The sequence below is a fragment of the Solanum lycopersicum genome, chromosome 1 (genome assembly GCF_036512215.1).
Source record: "Solanum lycopersicum chromosome 1, SLM_r2.1".
NCBI lineage: Eukaryota > Viridiplantae > Streptophyta > Magnoliopsida > Solanales > Solanaceae > Solanum > Solanum lycopersicum.
In genome coordinates this window covers 3,168,733-3,190,146 of record NC_090800.1, presented here as the reverse complement: position 1 = coordinate 3,190,146, position 21,414 = coordinate 3,168,733, and the positions used below count along the sequence as shown (strand labels likewise).

At 34.7% G+C, this 21,414-nt stretch overlaps 1 protein-coding gene across 4 annotated transcripts; it reads right to left on the bottom strand.

Moving 5' to 3' along the window:
* Positions 1 to 1,669: 1,669 nt before the first annotated feature.
* LOC101260369 (rho GTPase-activating protein 7-like) lies at positions 1,670 to 20,281 on the bottom strand. 4 transcript variants are annotated; one of them, XM_010316250.4, is made up of 22 exons: positions 19,663 to 20,281; positions 17,992 to 18,028; positions 16,667 to 16,743; positions 14,338 to 14,408; positions 14,188 to 14,266; positions 13,447 to 13,591; positions 13,213 to 13,332; positions 12,725 to 12,802; positions 11,907 to 11,962; positions 11,734 to 11,803; positions 11,139 to 11,226; positions 9,372 to 9,615; positions 8,990 to 9,211; positions 7,451 to 7,780; positions 6,838 to 6,887; positions 5,808 to 5,868; positions 5,636 to 5,719; positions 5,088 to 5,201; positions 4,833 to 5,002; positions 3,662 to 3,731; positions 2,563 to 2,763; positions 1,670 to 2,122 (listed from the first exon to the last, which is right to left on the bottom strand). In XM_010316250.4, exons 1-22 carry the CDS (start codon positions 19,714 to 19,716, stop codon positions 1,937 to 1,939), a joined length of 2,607 nt encoding a protein of 868 aa, XP_010314552.1. In that variant the 5' UTR covers positions 19,717 to 20,281; the 3' UTR covers positions 1,670 to 1,936. The 4 variants fall into 4 exon arrangements, with proteins under 4 accessions (XP_010314552.1, XP_004228503.1, XP_025885350.1 ...); XM_004228455.5 differs by having other exon boundaries at positions 1,670 to 2,119; XM_026029565.2 differs by having other exon boundaries at positions 14,338 to 14,426; positions 19,663 to 19,946.
* Between the last annotated feature and the right edge of the window lie 1,133 nt (positions 20,282 to 21,414).

Sequence of the window (21,414 nt, the reverse complement as noted above, 5' to 3'; positions counted from 1 at the left end):
AAGTGAACAAGTAAAAAGGGTCGAAGAGAGTATTAATTTTACGACAATCGATAACTATAACCTTTGATTTTAATTTTGCACAAATAAATACTTGAATTTGTATAAAATTAAACAAAGACATATATATACTATATGACAATTTTGTTGTCTTATGTACTATGTCAGATAAAATATATGTCTTACTTATATATATATATTTAAAGTTGATAGGTATAGTTGTCCATTCAACCTGAATTATTTACAAAATATAGTAGTTATAGTTTGTGTATGTATGTGTTAATAAAAAATACATTATATTTGTGTAAGAGTAGAACATTCTATATGGCACACACTTCAATACACTTTCAACTCCCTCCGTTTATAAAAAATGATCTGGTTTGACTTGGCACGGAGTTTAAGTAAATAAAGATGACTTTTAAATCTTATGGTTTTAAATTAAAATTATCACATATACAAAATTATTTTTTAATCTTGTGACCTTAAACATGTCACATAGAAAGTTAAAGTTAAAATGTTACTAAAAAAAGTCATTTTTTTTAAACAGACTAAAATGTAAAGGAGGTTATTTTTTTTAAACGGAGGGAGTAATAACTATCCTATCACGAATTAGGAATTAGGAATTATCTCAAATTTTTTTATGTATTAATTTATGATTTTTTTAGAAATATGTGATCGATTTTGTTTGAACTTAAAGTTTGTGCATAACCTCAAAAGACGCATCCCGCTTTTTTAGAATTTATGTTATGAATCAGGACTTTAGAATTGTTTCACATTTTTGTGTATTAGAGCATGAATTTTCTCAAATGCGAGTAATCGTCTCTGTTTGTTCTTAAATATTGTTGGTCCATTGATAAGGACTCATTAAATGAATACTTATTATTTTCGAAATACTAAGATTATCTCAATTTTTTGTAATGTATATGACCAATTTTATTTGAGCTTAAATTTTGTGGATACATTCGTGACGATAAAGCAAAATACTTTTTAAGACTTTATGTATCACATAATTGTCTTTGATTATTAGTGTGCATTAAGACCATATGTTTTCTAAAATATATGTGATCGACTCTATTTGAACCCAAATTTTATGTGCTCATTATTATGGCCTATCAAATCATACTCAATTGTTTTTAAAATCCATTTTGGAGTTTGTATGCCAAATAAAAAAATGAAAATTATTTTAAACTTTTCGTGTATACAAACCCATGAATATAGCGTAACCAACTATAACAGTCATTTTTTCAAGTTTGTATCACAAAAAAATAGAAATTTAAGATTATCTTAATTTTCGTGTGTATAAATTCATGAATTTTCAAAATATGTATGAAAAGAGTGTTTTTTTTACGACAAGAAAAACCCGCAGCCGCTACCCTTTGAGTGCGCACAAAATAAACTCCCGCTCCTATGCAATAGCTCACAACCACATAGGAGAGGTAACCCGCATCAGGCTCGACCCACAAGGCTAACCCCTTGCTTTCGCTGGCAAGAGGGTTCGAACTTAGACCTCCAACATAAAAAAAAATTATTTTAGCTCAATTTTTGTGGTTCCATTGGTTTTATGACACAATAATCTAAGTTCCAAACTTCTCTTTTTTTGAAAACCGAGAAATCTGTCTGTGATCCGCCTTTAGACCAATCACAACCTCGACAAAATTACTAACAACAAATATACATGAAAAATTTTCAACTGCACACAGCAAAGGTGCTTTGTCTATTAGACAACACAATAATATACATTTTTATTATGTTACAGTATGAATTTCAGAATCAATGAGATCACTAACAAGACACAGATAACAACAATACAACCAAAAAAGAAAGGACAGAGATGAGTACAATAACGATACCTCGAAGTATACAGTACGGGAGAAACCTATACGCTATAATACACAAAGGATATACAGATGATGGGAGCGTTGCAGCTTCCGTTTTGCAATTAATTCCATGGAGGAGATGAAGGTTTGTACATAGGTTGATGAGATGTTGATCCATAGTTTAGGTCAAGGTTATGGAGTTGTTCCATCAGCTGAGAGCGTCTTTCCTTGAAGAAGTCTAAACGTGTTGTTAATTCAACCAAAGTGGAAGATGCAGCCGAAGGGTGTCGTGTATAATCCATAGCCTGCTAAAACAATGGTCAAAAGACAACATAAAATGACACTAAACATTTCAGCATATGTACCAACTTCATCTTAAAAGAAAGCTAACTCTATGTGTATATTTCTACTAAATTCTCGTACGGCTAGATTTAAAAGTGATACAAGCAAACTGTGGCCCGAATTTGGCTAAAGTGGCATTTATGGGTGTAAACCATGGAAACCAGGGTTCAAATCTCTACCTAAGCCTTGGTAAACAAAATTACTCGATACTTATACTAGTGAGGTGTGGAACAGTCAAGTCGAGGTGTGCACAAGCTACCATCTATAGAAATGATCTAGCAAAATTGTGATGTATTGTCTCTACATCAGTGGGGTCATCCATATGTGCTGATGTGTTGGAGCCTTCGTGTGCCCACTCGTGCATGCTTTTGTGTGAGATTAAAAAGATGAAGTTTCCACTTGTTACCTCAGTGGCCTTTGAAGTGGGATGCAGGGGGGAAGAATCAACAGCATCGCAGTCACCCACAGACAGACCAGTTGATGCTTCAGTACTCTTAGAATCACTTAAGCTCGTCTCTCGGAGTTGTTTCCGAGTAGGCTGCCTCATACCAGAGGTGGATGTCAGTACTTGTCCTTTCATATTCCTTAAATCTGCTCCCAGCAATTCCTGCATCGTTTTAGAACGTTCACTATATGAGAAACTTTTATAAACTACAAACATAGATCAACAAATCAATTTAAAACTCCATAACCTAAGCATCTAGAATGTTAGCATTTAATTCTTCTTTATAAATGAAAGAAAATCTCTCAACTTCCAGCATCTAAAACATCATAATTTGCATCTACTCTCTTTTCTTTCGCGAATAAATAAATTAGTCAGATAAACATTCACATTTTTCAAGTCCATAGAGCTCAGCCATAACAACTCTTAAAACCCTTTCAGCTTTTGCGAATTCCAAATGGAAAAAGAAAATTATAGCATGCTCCCTGGATGAATATGTCATAGAGAGAAAATTCAGTTAATATTTTTCAGGTGTGGATGAGGTTTAAGACTGCATTCGTTCATATAAATCCGCTTATATTTTTTCTTATGAATAATAGGCCATCACATTTATTTTTTCTTATGAATAATAGGCCATCACATTTAGCTGTAAAAGTATTGAACTTTTAAAATATCAAGGGAAGGAGATCTTTTAAATTAGCTCACAAATTATATAAAGTAAAGCAAGATAAAGCACAAAGGAATCTATTCACAACAAGCAGTCTCCCCTAATGGCTTCTTTCTCTTTCTCCCTCCCTTTTATGCTGGTCTTTTTTCTTTTTTAGCTCTATTGAGTGATCAAGTGCATGACCAAAGATACAATAATGTTCAACTTAATAGCTCAAAAACACATCACTGACAGCATGACCAAGAACATGCAAAACCAGAGAGGATGTTGCATGTTTGACTTTTATCGCGGAGACATAATTCGAAAAGAATGTGTGAAAGCCGAAATTGTTCATACAAAATGCATGACCACTAATATGCTTATATTAACCCATTATATACAGGAGGACAAAATCACCTCATTTCTTTGTCTTCTTTCATGATTACAGAAAGCGAGTGTCGTGTCAAAATCTTGCTGGTAATATTTCCTACAGACGGAGAATACACTTGGTAAGTAAGAGAAATTTATCAAAATATAAATATTCAAAGAAACGGAAAGTGCATGCAATGCTCCAACTAGGATCACTTCCTCGTTCTTATTGGAAAGGGACAGTGCATCTGTGTACTCTTAACATGAATGTCGTACAACCAAAAAAACAGAAAAAAAAACTAAAAAAAAATCAGCTGCTATATAAGAAAGGCTTGAATATTTCATGTAGAAAAAACAATAACAATGCAGAGATAAATGTACATCTTAAAAAAAACATATGTCTGCTTGTGCTTATGGCATACTCAATGAGTGTTGAGTAGCTAGTAACTGAAAACCTGCAACATCCACCACTAGACTACATAACTAAAACTTATTTAGACTTGTATGTTATAAGACAAGCACTTCTCAGTCAAATTTACTACGATAGAATGACATCAAGTACGTCAAAATGCAGTACTTAAAGAGTACTTAGAATTGAAGCTAATCAACGAAGCAATCCTATATTTTCACATACAGGGACCGTCAGATATGATATATAACACTACGCTTAGTGTCCCACATTGAAAATTAAGTACTTAGTACTGTGGAAAGTATGCATATAATAAGGGCTTTGTGTAAGACAGGAATGTTGCGCATCTTAATAGTACTCTCCGGTATCTTAATTTCTCACTGGGACATATTGATTATTTCTACAACATACCCAGTGCAATCCCACAAGTGGGGTTATGCCCTAAAAATCTCTCTTATCCTTTTCCTACTGATTTACCAAGAGCTATCATGAAAATCTCAATTATTGGCAGCATCACTAGCAGTTGCAATGATTCAAGTGATTTTCTGGTTATAACAAGGAATAAGAAAAGATATCATTAGCTCGGGAAACACTTGGTGCTGGAATTAAAATTTGATTTACAGTTTAGATAGTCATGACTCATGTTGACATGATAAAATGGAACAGCCCGTGATCAAAATGGAATTCTCTTCTAGTCAATTATAAACAACAATAGCTTCTCAATTATTGCATTTGCATGCCACTAAGAAGCACTTGAAATTGAAACAAGGACACTTGAAAAAGTACCCAAAAAACTGAAATTACACTCACAACTGAGAATTATGGTTTGGCCCATTTTGATAACGATCACAAGCATCAGCTAATGAGCCATAATGATGCTGCCGTTGCTGATTAAGTTGATTGTGCAACTCAGCAACTTTCTGCTTTAATCTAGCCACATCTGCTTCCGCAAGGGCTATTTCTTCAAGCTCAGCCCTAGTCTTCATAAAAGTAAAATACCTTATTAGAAATATAGCAAATCAATGGGAAGGAAAATGCCAACAGTTACTAGATCATCAGTACAACCTTGGAATCCATTGCACGAGAACCTGACAACTGTCCAGAAGACATGCTCAAACCAACTTCTAGTGCAGCTCTCAAGTCTCTCTCAGCTTGTAACTGTTCTTGTAGTCTAGCCACCTTCATAAAAGTTACACGTGGTTTAATAATTTACCAGATAAAAAGTGTGAAAACTTGTGAGTGCAAAAACTTCAGTCTACAAAGTGCAGAACACATCTTAAGAAGAATTAGGAATTATACAAGAGTAGCAAAACCAGCTATATTTACAGTTGTGACCAAAAGATGAAAACTTGGACAAAGTAGAGAAGAAACAGAAACAGATGATTGGTAGGGATACTAGTAAACAGCAGCCAACTAACCACATAGAATAAGGGAATTTTTTAGAAATTACAATTGATATGCATATATAGAAAGGAAAAGAAACAAAAGGTTATCAAGAATCATGCAATGCAATTGAGTTTTGCAGTTGCTACATATTATTAAAGAGAGAATAAATAAATTAGTTTAAATGGACAACACTTTGTGGTCTTAACAGGGGGTAATTACTCTCATACATCTTGTTCAAGGGCCAAGCGACGCTCGTGCAAAGCTTGTTTTCGTCTCTCCAGGCTTGCTTGTAGAATCGCATTTCCTCTTGCCTAAACACAGGTTAAAACTAAATGGACTTAGCAAAGAAGAGAATGAAACTCATGAATAATAAGATAGAACACAAACTGGGATCTATACCTCCTTCGCAATCCTATGGCGCAAGTCATTTTTTGTTATCTCAAGTCTCTGTATAGCAAGCCTGTTGACATGTCAAAAAGGCCCATCTTAGAGACTTTGAATGATAAAAGGATGAAACAAGGTGAAACTAACGATGTACTTTGCCCAAAAATTCATTCATAGAGGCCATCTTCTAAAGTTTATAACCCACGAACAAGCTTTGAAACAGGAAATTTAGTGTCACTCCAGCTTACCTGAAGCATTGTCTCTTCCAGTGTTGAATTACAAAGAGGATACAAATCAACAGAATACAAAATTTAAATTGGAAGGCACAGAGAAATAGATGAGCATTGAGTCAATGAAATATCAATGCAGAAATTGTCAGCTAGCAGGATACAAGCATAATATGCATATTTGCAAAAATAGCAAGTGTTGACATCAGATGGCATTGGTACACTGACAAACCAATGCAGCAATTTCCAAATAGCACGATACAAGTAGTAAAAAGATGCCTATTTGTACAAACATTTTATTTAAATAAAAGCATTATTTTAATCGCACAATGTCCCCCTCCTTTTGTTTCATTAGATTAGAGATCATGAATTTTTGATAGGAAGAATACCTAAAACTTCCCTAAACTTGGCACATTTAATTCAGAGCACACCAAGACTTTGCATTGACATAATCACCTTGCTCACACCCACCCTGAACTTGACTATTTATTAGTATCTTCCTTCTACTAGTTTAGTTGAAGGACAAAAGACTAGTCAAAATTCAGCTACAAAACTATTTAAGGTATTATTCTTTGTTACTACTTGACCAATCTACAGCTCCCACATCCCAGAATCTTATCTTTCTCCCAACTTTGACCAAAAACAAGATATACAATTTATAGATAATTAAACCATCTAGATATTAAAGAATTTAAAATCCTTTTTGTACCATAGAGACACCCATCCATAATTCTTCTTCAATCAAGACGGAAACATATTTCAATTAACTCAAATTCTAAAATAAGCCTCTAAATACCAGGAGAGAGAAGAAGCCTTACTCTTCCTCTCCAGAAGAATCAATTGATTCTGTTGATGGAGTACTTCTACCCTGTGCAGAAGTAACAATCAGAGGATTAGATTCCTTATTCAGCAATCATGATACATCTAATGAAGCAGACAAATTATCCTGTTTATATTTGTTATAATTAATACAGAAGCAGATGTATATATTCAATGATTTTATCAAATTTAATCTCAACTTTTCACAGATGAGGAGGGTACTGATGTGTTTTCCACAAATAATAATGTTTATGAATGACAATTCCATCATAATCAGCACGCACATTTAGCTGTTGTCAACATTATGTCAGCAAGAAATGAGTACAGGTATGCTTCCCATCTTGCATATCCTAATCACCAGCTCTATCAAAATGAAGTCACAGACTCACAGTTCAAACTTAAGGATCTAGTGTAGGCTATTCTAGACACGAGAAAATCTGTGGATTTTTCACATCAATCCTAGCATGAGTAAAACAGCACCTGCTATGGAATGCTTTATGCAACAAAAATCAACATTCTAATGCAATCATGGAATTAATGCCTCATATTTTGCACCAAGAACATCGGGTATTCATCGGAAAATGAAGTTCACAAATAAATGCTAACACTCACATTGCTTCTCCCCCAAAATGTTGACCTTTTAACATTCTGGTTAGAAGGTGTTAGCTTGCCACTCGGTTTCTCTATGCCAGAATCAGGTACAGGGACACCCAGGGGTGGCCCAGGATCCATAGATGAGAGTATCTCACCCATAGATCGCTGAGACTCAGTAACAGCTAATTCGTGAAAAGCATTTATCTCATTTCCACGTCTTTCCAATTGTTCATGCAATGAGACATTAGAGCCTGCAAGTGGCTGAGGGTCCACTTTCGGTTTCAATTTCACTCCTTGTAAACAACCATCTCTTGGAGATCCAATATCTGAGTCATTCCCTCCAACCCCCTGTGCAGAAAATCAACGCAATCCAAATAAATACTCACAGAACATAGCATACAGAGGCTATATAGGGGTTCTAAATTCCTCATATCCATCTAAGAAATTTAACAATTTTTTTTTGATAAGGTCTAAGAAATTTAACAATTATAAGGCCAGATGACACAGATATCAAAGTAACTTCCTCTGAGTTTCTACCAGCTTATTATGGAGTTATTTTTCATGTGTACATGATTAAGGAGTAATAATGGACACACTGCAATTACATTTTGTGCAGACCGTCACCCATTTGAATTATAGTGCCATAACATGACTACTTCGCAGGAAGTCTAGAAGTAATCAATGATGACACTTAATCTACTAAGAAAAATGTGGTCAAAACCTCAGATTCTGTTCCATAACAATTCAAATTGAGTCATCACAAAAACAAGTGACTTTTGTCAAATGAAAAAAGAAAGAGGAGAAAGAGAGAACTTCAAAAGTTATTTAGAGGACAGTTTTACATTCGCCAAACTGGTGATAAATTATTAATTTTTTAAAAGGAAACAGTTATATTCCATTAGCAAAGAGGCAGTGCTAAAAGCCATATTTACAGTAGCCATATTAACAGGTTTTAGTTGCTTGGGGTAGGTGGAGAGGGGGTCGGTGTGACTGTTGGCTCTAGAAAGGGGGTTTCCCTGGATTCTATTGAGGAACATTCTTCTAAATCTCGTCCCTTTTGTCTTGACCCCTGCTTTGGGTAATAAGGAGTAAGTACTGTTTCAGAAGGAACCGGGTCCTTTAAAACAGCATCTCTGCCTTCACAAGGTAGGGGTTAGGTTTGCGTAGCCTATGTAGATTATCATCCTCTAAGAAAACACAACAAATAGCTAAGCACGTCCACCGATAAACATTGTCGTAGGATTTACTATGTTAAACCACTCTCCCCAAACTCCACTTAGTGGGATGTTGTTGTTGACTTCTCAAAAGCTTGGACCAACAGACTATTTATTAAGATTACAACAACATACCCAGTATAATCCCACAAGGTGAGGTCTGAGGAGTGTAGGGTGTATACAGACCATACCTCTACCTTATGGAGGTAGAGAGGCTGTTTTCTGAAAGACCCCTAGCTCAAGTAACAAACAAACTATTAAGACTAAAAAGGAAAAATAGGAATACGACAAAATGGAAGACAGAGAATCTTCAGTCATGAGAATGAAGGGAATAAGAGAGAACCTTATAATCATAAAGATCACTGGCAGCGGAACCACTGCTTTCGCTTAATTTACCACTCAATATGCGATCACAATCATCATCCGTATCTGGGTCAACCTCATTTTCAGCATCATGATAACCATTGTCCTTCATATCCATATTCTCATTATCTGATGATTCTTCACTCCCACTATGTCCAATTTGAGAATCCGCTGAAATAGAGCACCTATGTAGATTATCATCCTGTAAGAAATATAACAAATAGCTAAGCACGTCCACCGATACACATTGTTGTAGGATAAACCAAGCTAAAACCAACAACAGTAAATCAAGGGAAAAAGATGAAAGAGATAATGTTAAAAGATTTTCACTGTTTTTCTTTTCATCAATGATTGCAACTTACATCGAAAATATTCTCATACTCCTCGAGAAGAGTAGTAATGATAGCCTGGGCATTATTGGCTGCATTAGCAGCAGCAAGAAGCTGAGCAGAATTGTCACCATTGAAGTCAAAATCATCCTCCAACTCACATTCGCCAGCTAAAAGAGGCCTTAAAAGTAATGGTGCCATACAAGCAGCAACAGCAGATGGTGTCATACGATTTTCAGATTGATGTGAAGAAATTGTATACATCATCTTCAGAATTCTGCACTAGCAACTTCACAGGTTAGGTTGGCGAAATGATAGGTTTCTTTTAGTTAAACAAAAAACAAAAAATATTTGCATTAGCCTACAAAATTCATCTTCTTCAAATTAAGACAGAAGAAACTAAAACAATGTACAGATCTAAAGTGTATTACTAGAAAATTGAGGATTTAAAGAGCGTCTCCTCTCATAACTAATCTTCTTGGTTGAAAAGTTCGCAAAATGGACATACAACATGGGCAGTAAAAGGAAATATCTAAGATTGGCCAGAATAACCCCAGGGATTAACCACCTCTCATCAGGATAATTGCAAATAGAGACACAGAAGGCAGTCCAGCATAAACCAGTGAGGTGCATTAATTGGGTGAAACCATTTGGAGAAAGGGGGAAAGGGCAGGTTTATAGTTGTGTAGTGACCAACACGGACATATAACTCCACACCAAGTTGTTTTAGTATAATTAATTTTCTACCACCAATAACAGGCCAAACTGCAAACAGAACATTATAATCAAGCAGATCAACTGTCCTTTTGAGATAAAAAATAGTCAACTGAATGAGCTTTAATCATCAAATAGCTCTTTTGAAGAATATAGAGATTCCTCAGTCAGTTCACAATAGTACACTGGAATCCCCTATTTAATTTTGGAACCCTAGATGATCAACTGTACTTTCTTTAATTTTGCCTCTTGTTTTATACCATAATTTAGTATATTTATTATTTTATAAACCTCCAATAAGATGTTCATGAAAATATATAAACCTGTACCTTTTGACTCCTTACTATCATCTGCTCCTCTAGAATTCAATTTCATTCAGTTCCCCACTTTCTCCAATTAAGTTTCAGATAAATGAAGTTCATTTTAGACAAAAAGAATTAATCAATCATTACAATAAGTTCATTTTAGACAAAAAGAATTAATCAATCATTACAATGGTGCATCACATCACATGAATATGGTGCTACATGAAAAACTGCTATACAAAAGAAAGTTTTTCGTCCCCCGCACACATTTAACATATGGAAGCTAATCAAGGGCCTGAAATGTAGATCCTTCTTGTTTTTCCATTTATTTTCTAGACATTTTGGCGATGATTAAACTAATGTCTTATCCAAAAATTCATGGACAGACAATGAAACCATTGTCCAGCAAACCATAACAATTTCAAATCCAGATAAAATACAGTTTGTCTCAATAAAAAGTTAATGGACAACAGGCAGAAACAATTGCTCAGCATACAATACTGATATTCCAAATAAATTTGTTTCTTGTGACAGTAACAAATCAGTAAGATTTCCAAGGATTTATTTGGCCAAGAAATCCAGGAATTACAATGATCCACTCAGCATTACATAAAACAAAGAGATTGTAAGCATTCAATTGCCAAAACAGATCCATTATATATCATAAACTTTTCACCTAGTAAAACATCATTGGCCACATAAAAAATAGTAACAAAAAATAAAAACAAAGGATCAAAACAGAAATACACAACCATATCAGCAGATCACTAAAAGAGTATACCTCTGTAATAAGCGCCTATTTGGATCAGGAAATGTTTCGAGAATGGCAGAGCGCATAGCATTAACTCGGGCTTCCTTTCGATCAATTTCTTTGGGCCAAAAAGAGAAACAAGTAGAAGTTAGAAAACTGATTTGTTTAAGTTTTACCTGACTAAACTGAAGAATGTTAACTAAATACAAGCAAGTAGCACATGTAACCATAATGAACAGAAACAGTTCTGGCGACCAACAAATGGACCAATAGATAATTTCATATCTTGAGAATATACGACTGACAAAGAAAGAGATGAATTAAGTTCCTCTCAAAGTTCCAAGAACTTCAATAAATCTTAAACTTCTCAAATCTTACTACTTCAAAACTTTAGCCTTTGATAATTGGAAGCCCAAAAAATTTGAACTATTTATTAAGGCACTCTCTCCATCGGATATATACAGGACAATAAGAAAACAAGTAAAATTGTGAAAAAAGAAACTACTAGAAACATCAGGAAGGGAGCTGTGATGGTTGTTAGAAATAACCGCAAAGTAACAAGCACTTGAATACTCTGAGAAATAATTGCAAAAATGTCTTAACAAATGTTGGCAAGTTTACTTACTATAAGCTTCCAACAGAGCCGTACAGCAGGAAGCAGGAACAGGAGATGAGGGAAGCTCACGAAGTACATGCTGCATAAAGGGTAGCTCCAATCATAATTAAAGAGAATTAAGATGTACAACACCAGAATGAGATGACAGGATCAAACAAGTAATAAGTTCATCAGACCAATACCTTAACACAGTCACCAATTACATGAGCATCCTCTCCCGGGCCAAATTCAGTTTTGCCTTCAAACAGTTTGACATGGATTAGCAATAGAAAATATGTTTATTCTAAAACAGCAGGGCTGAGGGCACGTAATAAACGCCTACAAATTCTTAGTTCGTCTTCTCCAACGGTGTAGCAGTTAGCCAGACCATATTTCTAAAACACCATAGACAGGATAGGAAAATAAAGGCAAGAAAAGGATAGTAAGTGAATCACATTTTAATATGTCTATAGCAAGTCAGCATTGCATGGAAATAAAACAAGAAAAAAGGTATCAAGGAAACAAGTAAACTTCAGCCTCTCTGACTGTCTCTTTAGCATGTTTTCAACCAAAGGGAAGTGGCAATCTAGCTGGCTAAAACTAGATCTGGATCAACATTTAACCACAAGTGACCAGAAACGGACATGAAGGACAAACATAAGTTTGTTTTTAGTACAAACACGTATTCTAACTAGGAAAGAATTCAACACTGCATAATTATAGTATCTGATTAATTGATTCTAACTAGAAAACACAACTTTTATTTGATAAAGAAAGGGATATTCATTTTAAAAAGCTTCAAGAAGATGCAAAAAAACAGATGTTACAATAGAGAGATTGCGTCTGCTCATATACAAAAGTTAGACTATAGAACTACTTTACTCAATATTCTCAATGGGAAATATTCCATCCAAACATGCCAAGCTATTAAATATTTCAATTCTTCCCGTGTGAAGAAAAAAGATAGCATCAGACAACATACAAGCTTTCTTCCAAATGTTTCAATATTCAAAAAATTTACCTTCTTCATATTCTTTTACCCTCCGCTCCACTTCCTCGACATCTGCAGACTGCCGTAATATACCTTCGACCTTGGTACCTGCGAAAACAGAAATTATATAGCCAGATTCAATTAAAACAGAATCTAATTTTCTCTGCACCCATTCAACATCTTCAGTAAGGACAACAATGCACATGCCTTACTGCAGGGTGAGAATGTTTTAACAAATTCAATGTAATTCTAAGATTATCCACCTTTCCATCAGTTAAAATTCTTGTCCTTGGATCATTCTTCTTTCTTCCTAATTAGAAAGTTTTCTTACTATAAAAAGGAAGCTAGACCATAAATGTAACCGCAATTGAAGAAAACTAGCCATCATTCCAGAAAGACAGATGGTTGTTGTACTTAAATGATATTAAATAATACTAAAATAACCAAAAAGGTCACACAATAATGTCACTGTGAAACCTACACCAAAGGCCTTCACAATGGATCAAGGGTGGGCTTACCATACTTCTCAAGAAATTTCAGTGCCTTCTCAAGAAAGGAAGGGCCTCCATCTATATCTTCTAAGGCAAGCAGAATTGGTCTCCCAACAACAAAAGATTTAACAGGGTGTTTATCCTTCCCTGAATGAAAAGAAAACTTCTTAAAATAATGAAAATTAAACAAATCAATGATCATCTGCTCATCGAAGATGAAACTCAATGAGTCTAGCAGATAACAGTAAAGAGTGCACTAACATTGGTGGAAAGACCCTTCAAAGGAATCACTAGCATCATTCCGGAAAATGCCATCCTGTCCCATCACCAAAGCAGCACTAGGTGCTTGTGCAAGAGCATGCTCCAGCGCAGTCTTCCACTCATACAAATCCTCTGATGTCTCTGCCTACAGTAGAAAGCTTGGGGCTTAGTAGAGAAAATTCAATTGATGTGTGACTGAGGTATATATAAATATTAAACATTCAACAAGATTGCATTTTTTTCCGGGTGTCGGTGTAGGGAGATTCCATATACATTTATTGTCAGTGGAACAATTCTACACATGTAAAATGAGTTATTTGTCAATATAAGAAGATAAGATGCCTCACCAATTACTGATTAAAAGAAAGAAAGGATACCAATTTAAAAAGAAAAAAAAGATGCCTCATCAAAAATAGTTTCAGAAAAATAATTATTAATACTATTTCGGCAGCACTGCTATGATTAGCTAATTCAATACTCAGATTATGAAGTATGGAATACAACACATACTGAATTACTGATACAAAACTACCCAAAGAGGCTTATAAAAAACTCAAATGAATAGAATATGATGAAAGACCTATTCTGCTAGCAACTGGGTCATTTCTCAGATACATCACAAGTTCTGAGTTTCTGAGAACATTTTTTAATGTAGAACAGTGTGTGCATCAGTGGGTGGGTGTACGGTAGGTGGTGAGTTGGAGGGGATTCAATCAAGGGGAGATAGAGAGGCAGAAGCACCTTAAGTGTAAAAGCTCGTCCATCGCGTCCGTCTGGAAACAGTACAGTCAATAGCTTTTTATCTTCTCTGACAACAACACTGAACAGCAAGCAGTTGTTAGCAGAAAGATATACACGAATTAGATGACCAGAATATGATGTGTGTATTACCTCCCTGAATTATTCAAGTCGATTCCCCCCAAAGTTAGATTCACTTCACCACCTCGCTGAGGAAGTGTGCTCTACATGAGGAGCATTAACTGTAAGCATTTATGTACAGAAATTCAAACTTGACATCGGTAATTAGTAGAGACTTGATAATCAAGTACACAGAGACAAAATAAGACATGGTAACTAACCACCAAAAGTTTAAGAGTCTCAACAAGCTAATAGTGAATATATTAATAGAGAAAATAATTACATGACATGCAAGTAAAATCAAAAACTCGACTACTAGTTGACAAAATAAAGTGTGATCCTTCAGCATATTGTATCTCGAACTTTTTCGGCTCTCCGTGTTTTTGGAAACCCATTTGATAGGTTGACAATGATAAAGAGATGTTATGGATTCAATACATCAAGGTCACTCACATCCAAAAGAGAGGACGAAAACACTAAAATAGAACTATTCAGATGGAATTGGTAATTGAACATGAATCACTTGATTCCGAGAAAGAAAGGAAAAAGAAGCAGGACCAAAATGTGAGTTCTTGGACTCCACAGCGTAATAAGACCTCCCAGTATGGTCCTCCTTCCTCCCAATGTTCCATAATCCCTTCCACCTCCTATAAGTAATGCCCCATGAGATTCCTTGGTTTCCTCTCTTTTTTTAATATAGTAATCCTTGGTCTTTTATTGTTAGTAGTCAAATATCATAGTATTCCTACTATTTTTTTTATTTTTTATTTGGGGGGGGGGGGGGGAGGCACTCTGTAGTATTCCTGTTATTTATCACTCTACACCTAGAGGATATGATTCCCTGTGAAACCAATTTTAAAAACCTAAAGGAAATGTTCCTCTAGAGGTGTTTCTTGCGAATTGAATTCTCCTGCCATTATCCATTCTGAATACCTTGTATTGTGAAAAAGTATCTTTTCCCGTCGTAATATCCTTCGATGAACCAACTCCAAAAGGATTCATAACCTCTTTGAGAACAACCAATCAATGCTAATCCACATTAAGGAGTTATATCCTCTAGGTAATACATTCTCCTCATAGGAAAATCTTGATAACTATTACCTACATAATGCCAAGCAGAATGTTGACAAATGTCGAATCCCAGCAGTCCAGCACCCATTCATTGAGGCCTCTATTGTCTTCCATTGAACCAAAGATGCTACCTTTTATTCCCCTCCTCTACATCGCACAAGAAGTATCTCCATATCTAATCAACCAAATGATATTTTTTATTCCCCTCTTCTTCTTTTTCTGAAAATATTTCTCCAACTTATTTTGGTACTGCTTGGCATACAGAACAAGAACCATGTAATATGTTGATTATTTTAGGTAAAATGGACTTCACAAAAATAATTCTCTCCCTTGGACATATTGCATATTTAATTCACCCAACCTTTTTCAACCTTGTCAGGTGATTCCATAAATCTCTATCTTCAACCTTTCTCCTAAATGGTAGTTCTAAGTAGGTCATGGAAAAATCCGTCACCTTATAGCTTTGCTGTTACAACTTGAAGAGTACTACACCTTATAGCTTTGCTGTTACAACTTGAAGAGGACTATATCCCTTAATAGCTTGTGCAAGGATAACTATCCCTCGACCATAAGAAAACAAAATCAGGAAGAAATCTTGAAGCCGTGCAATTGACATTTCCATCATCTCTTAACAAGAGTTTTCTATTAAGTCAAGTATCAAAGTATTTTCAATTAAAAAAAAGATACTTCTTGATGCCTCTTAGGATAGTTAACTTTTCAGCCACTAAAAAAAAAGTACAAGATGGAGAGATCTGGAAATCCTTAAATTAATGAAATCCTACTTCACATTATGTAGTCCCTAGATTAATTAATAAACTTTCTTGTTGTTACTTTTAAAAGAAATAAATCAAACAAGTATCAACATTGCCTTGAACCTGTACAAAAAGAAAACATCTCTAGATGATTTATCTATGTAAATCATGTGCCACCATCAATGCATGAAACATCAACTGTTCATATATATTTCTTTGATCAACTATGCTGCAATTCGAAACTGACAATTTTTACACATTAATACAATTTATTGATAGCATCCCGTACAGAAGCAGTACATAAAAGCAGAGAATTTCACACAAAATATGACCTCCACTAAATGGCATACCAACCGTATACAATTATTGGAATCTCATAGGTAACAAAAGGTCATAGACATGAACATCATAGGACAAAAGTAGCTCTAACTTCAACAACTTGTCTGTGTACAAAGTCTTAATGAGGTAGTTTAGTGAAGAGTAAGTTCAATGTGATCTTCCATTAAATAAAAGTCAGTATCAGGATAAAAGATACTAACCGGATCATGCTTGAAAAAGACCAAAGATGTGCGTGTAAGGATGAACCAGCGCTTTTTCCAAGACTTCCAACCTAGTCCTGCAGGAAGTTAAAAAATCCAGTTTACACCATCAACAACCAACATTTAGAACTTCTTCATGTGGTAAGTTGCTCTTTGGATTTTCTTTTGTTGGGATAACGAGTCCAAATAATAAAGGAAATTCAGATTGTAAAAAATAAATAAATAAAAGCACAGAAGAATTATATAAATTACAGAGAATCAGAAAGTTGTAAAGTATGGGACAAACTTTTGCTTGAACTGAAGGGAAGTCAAAAAGACCAATCTATCACAGGCACATGGGGGAATATAATGATCTTGAAGATTCAAAATCTTTTTACAACCCAAAAACAGATAACCATTACACGCATTGTTCTCTTCCAAACAGTTTTTCCCTCCTCCCAAAATACAATTATGTTTCACTTGCTCTTCTCCTTCTTCATCCCCCTACCCCCATTTTTCTTACTTTATATAGGGAAGTCATTTCCCCTAAATTGGAGGAAAATAAGTCCATTTGGAGACATTTAAGCCATCAAACAAGAGAAAACTAGAAAACACCTGCATACTAAACACACCCTATATGATCCCTCAATTCCCATATTAACACATTCTTATGGGTGAAATATGAATTGAAGCCCAAATTTTACTAATTAAAATATGGGCGAGTTGATAAAATACGGGCTTATTTTGTCAGCATTACTCCTGTAACTATCTTGAAAGAGAATATTTTCTACTCATCAACTAAGTATTTTCAAAATCTTTTCTCCTTTAAGATAGTAATTCTTCAACATTAGCTCTCATGGGTGTATCTCGGAAAAATATCTTCCCTCTTCTACAGTTTGGATTGAATTGTGCTCTCGTCATCCTTCCATTCAAGGAACAAGTAGTTCTACCATCGTGTACAAATACTTAGTAGGTCAAAGACCACCGGATCTTTATGTTCTACGATGTCTGATCCCATCAATTAATTATTCAAATGTTATCATGGTCATGATAAGCATCCTTCTAATTATCTGCTAACAACAAACTGTTCTTCCAATATTGGATCCAAAAGAGATGGGGCAAACATAAAAAACCTGCCCTTCATTTAACCTAAAAGTCCAGTCTAGCAAGTAGAAGTTTGATAATGTTCTGAGTTACTTGTGTAAGCTAGAGCATGACCAGTCTAACAAGTAAAAGTTTGACAATGTTCTGAGTTACTTTTGTAAGCTCGGGCATGACAAATCATCATGGACCATAATATCCAATTATAAGAAGGTCTTAAGGAAATTAAAAACATCTTTACTGACCTTTGGAAGAGATGAATAGTGGTCCACTCTTGAAAACCTGCAGATTATTACATAATTAGAGCTTTAAGAGCAAGAAACAAAGTAAAAGAAAATTAGAAGCATTTGCATGTAACAAACTTTTTGGAGAAAATATGGATAGAGACCATGAATAATAAAGGAGATATTATGTTTATAGGCTTCAATAATGACACCACAAAGTGAATTTGAAGTTGTTCATACTGTAGGAAATTCTAGATCTAAACAGAAGTAATTCTTTTGCTCCATTTTGTTTCTAGATGAAGCCATTACGTACAAGAGAAATTTGTGAACTCAAGAGGAAGGACCCTAGTATTTCAGAGGATACAGGGAATGGGTCCACCATCCCTAAGTTTCTAAATTAAAACAGTGAAATTTACCGGTCAAAAACAAATATTGTATCCTGTCGAGAATAAAGACAACTAAAGGAGACGAAGGATAATAATAAATTTCGAACAATAAAATAAGAACAACAACATGAATAAACCAAGGAAACAATAGAACCCCGTTAAGAACACCTCCATACAATTAAAGACTTGGCTTGATGAACCATTAACAGAGATAAGAACTTGGTTATCAAAATGAGACAAATGTCGACAAGGTGTAAACTAGAAAAAAAAAACCACAGTGCTCTCTCTCCAGCATTTGGCATATAAGAAATGCAAAAAAGAAATCACTTGTTCGTCACTAATTTCCCTTAAAAGACAAAGTACTTAAGTACTGAGATGAGATGGCAATGGAGCATACTTAATATTCAGGATTCAAGTAATCCATCCCAATGAGTTCTGAGATACTACCTATTAATCACAGTTCGACCAAGAAAAATCTTTTGAGTAAATCTAGTATAACCCAATTTAGAGAACTAATCTTTATGAATGAAAATCATTTGACCCCAAATTTTCCCTTTCTTAATCTTCATATTGAGTTAAACAAGTACAACATCAACAAAAGAACAATATTTTCCTCATTAGACTATCATTGACTAGGACAGAAGACATCTTTGATGTGCTAGATTGTTCATAGGCAGCAGTTTAGTCTTCTATTCTGTAAGTTGTAACACTTTCAAAGGGGAACTACACTTTTGTTGTAGTATACCTGTGGATATATAGACTAAAGTTACCAGTTTCAAAAAAAAGACTTATCATTGACAACACAATGACCCCAAAATTTCTCCTTTTGCAAACTTCTTACATTTCCAACAAACAAAACCCAGTAAAACAAGATAGACAAATACAACAACAACAACAATATACCCATTGTAATCTCACAAGTGAGGTCCAGAGGGTAGACTTAAAGAGTATACAGAAAACTACCCCTACCTCATTTGACTATCATTGACATCACAATGACCCAAAAATCTCTCCTTTATTTCAAATTTCTTACATTTCCAACAACCAAAACCCATCAAAACAACATAACCATTGCTATCCCACAAGTGAGGTCCAGAGCTCATTTCACTATCATTCACATCACAAATGACACCAAAATCTCTCCTTTTACCCCAAACATCTTACATTTCCAACAAAACAAGATAGGCAAATACTACAACAACAACAATATACCCATTCTGAGGTCCGAGGAAGGTAGAGTATACACAAAACTTAAAAAGATACTTTTTGACAAAATAAGTAAAAAGCAAAAAGAATAGAACTTTACCGCAGAAGAAGAACCAATTCTTGGACGCTCAAATGCAGCAAGTGAAGCAGACATTTCCCTTCTTGGGGGTTCAATAAACTAAAGCAAAAAACATAAACATTGCACCATAATACAGCAAAATCAAGAAAATGGGGTTGTTTCAGATCAAGAAAAAAACTCAAACAACTGATGAATCAGAAGAGATCTGATAAAAAAAATAAAGTTTTAGGGTTTTGCTACACACACACAAAGAAAAAGGGTCTATTTGCTCCTCTGTACAGTATTGTCTGGTTACTTTTGTTTTCTTGTTCATCTGGGGGTGGGTGGATTTTTGATTAAGTGGCGTAGATTGTAATAGTAGTAAAGTACATGTTAGGAGAAGTAATTATTCTATGGAAACTAATACTAAATTTGAGTAAATTTTGTTATTTATTTTGGTTGCTTTTCACCTACTTTTGGCTGTGACTTGCTCTGTATATTCATTACAGAGAGAGAAAGAGACAATGGAAGGGGAAATGAGAGAAAACAGAGGAAAGTGGGGTAGGGGGTGAGGGGGAGTGGAGACCACGTTAGTTGCTTTTGGTGGTTTGGAGGGGATGAGGTTAAGGTAACGAGATGTTCAATCGTGAAATTTTTTCGTAGAGTTGAATTTTGAAAATAATGTTTAAGGTTGGGGGACCGGGGGAGGGGGAGAAGTTAAGATAGCGAGATGTTTTGATCGTTAAGAGTTTTTAGAGTTTGGATTTCGAAAATATGTTGAAAAGCGAGGGTGTGAAAGGACATGTATCAGCGTATTAGGTTAAAGGTAACAGGACGTTCGATCATGAAATTTTTTTAAAGTTGAATTCGGAAAAAATATTTAAGGTTGGGGAGACGGGGAGGGGGAGAAGTTAAGATAACGAGATGTTTTGATCATGAAGATTTTTTAGAGTTGGATTTTTGAAAAATATGTCGAAAAGCGAGGGTGTGAAGGACACGTATCAGCGTAGAAGGTTAATAGATAGTATAGTATTGTTTACTGGATAAAAAGGTTGATATTTGTCATTGGGTGAGAATAGTATTCAAACTGTCTCTTTACTTCAGGGGTATGAAACGTTTAAATCAATGCATTAAAATATTTTTAGTGTATTTGGATATTTAATAAAAGTATATATCGTGTCTCGAGGCATAAACATACATAACTTTCGAAAGTTAACACGTGCACCCTCATAGGACACGTACGTCCGCCTCTGGTCTATTAATATAATATTTGTGTTGATTATTTGATTATTACAATATTCTATTGTTACTTGTTATGTTTATGTTGTCTTGATCTTTTATGTACCTGAATTTGTTGTACGTGAACAAATGATTTTTCAGGGACAGTCTTTCTATCTCCATGAGGTATTAATCAGATCTACGTATATTTTATCATTTTTTTAATTTCTCTTATAAATTTCCGCTCGATATCTTTTTCTACTATTTTTACTTTTTAAAATTTAATATTGAAGTAGATAGTGTGAGGTGGGTGGTGTGGGGGTGGGGGTGGGGTCCCCTGTGGTCCCACAAAGTGAAAATGACATTGACTGTTGTTTGGCATATGACTCATATTATTTTTTTTGTGGTATATTTTTCTCACAAATCCAACTCAAATGTGCAATTAATTTATGATGTGATTTTACAAAATTATATTTGGAAGTTTCCATTAAAGTATAAGAAAAATGTAAAATTTATTTTTAAAATTATAGAATCTCTAATAGTTATGATCTTTAGTTTTAAATTGATATTCCTTAA

Bases quoted from the DNA above. Each gene is read 5' to 3' on its own strand.
- LOC101260369 (XM_010316250.4), bottom strand. From the start codon at position 19,716: ATGTCTGCTTCACTTGCTGCATTTGAGCGTCCAAGAATTGGTTCTTCT. The intron at 16,744-17,991 runs GTCAGTAAAGAT...AACTTCCTGCAG, and splicing joins ACTATTCATCTCTTCCAAAG to GACTAGGTTGGAAGTCTTGG. The intron at 6,888-7,450 runs GTGAGTGTTAGC...ACTTCTGCACAG, and splicing joins CATTTTGGGGGAGAAGCAAT to GGTAGAAGTACTCCATCAAC.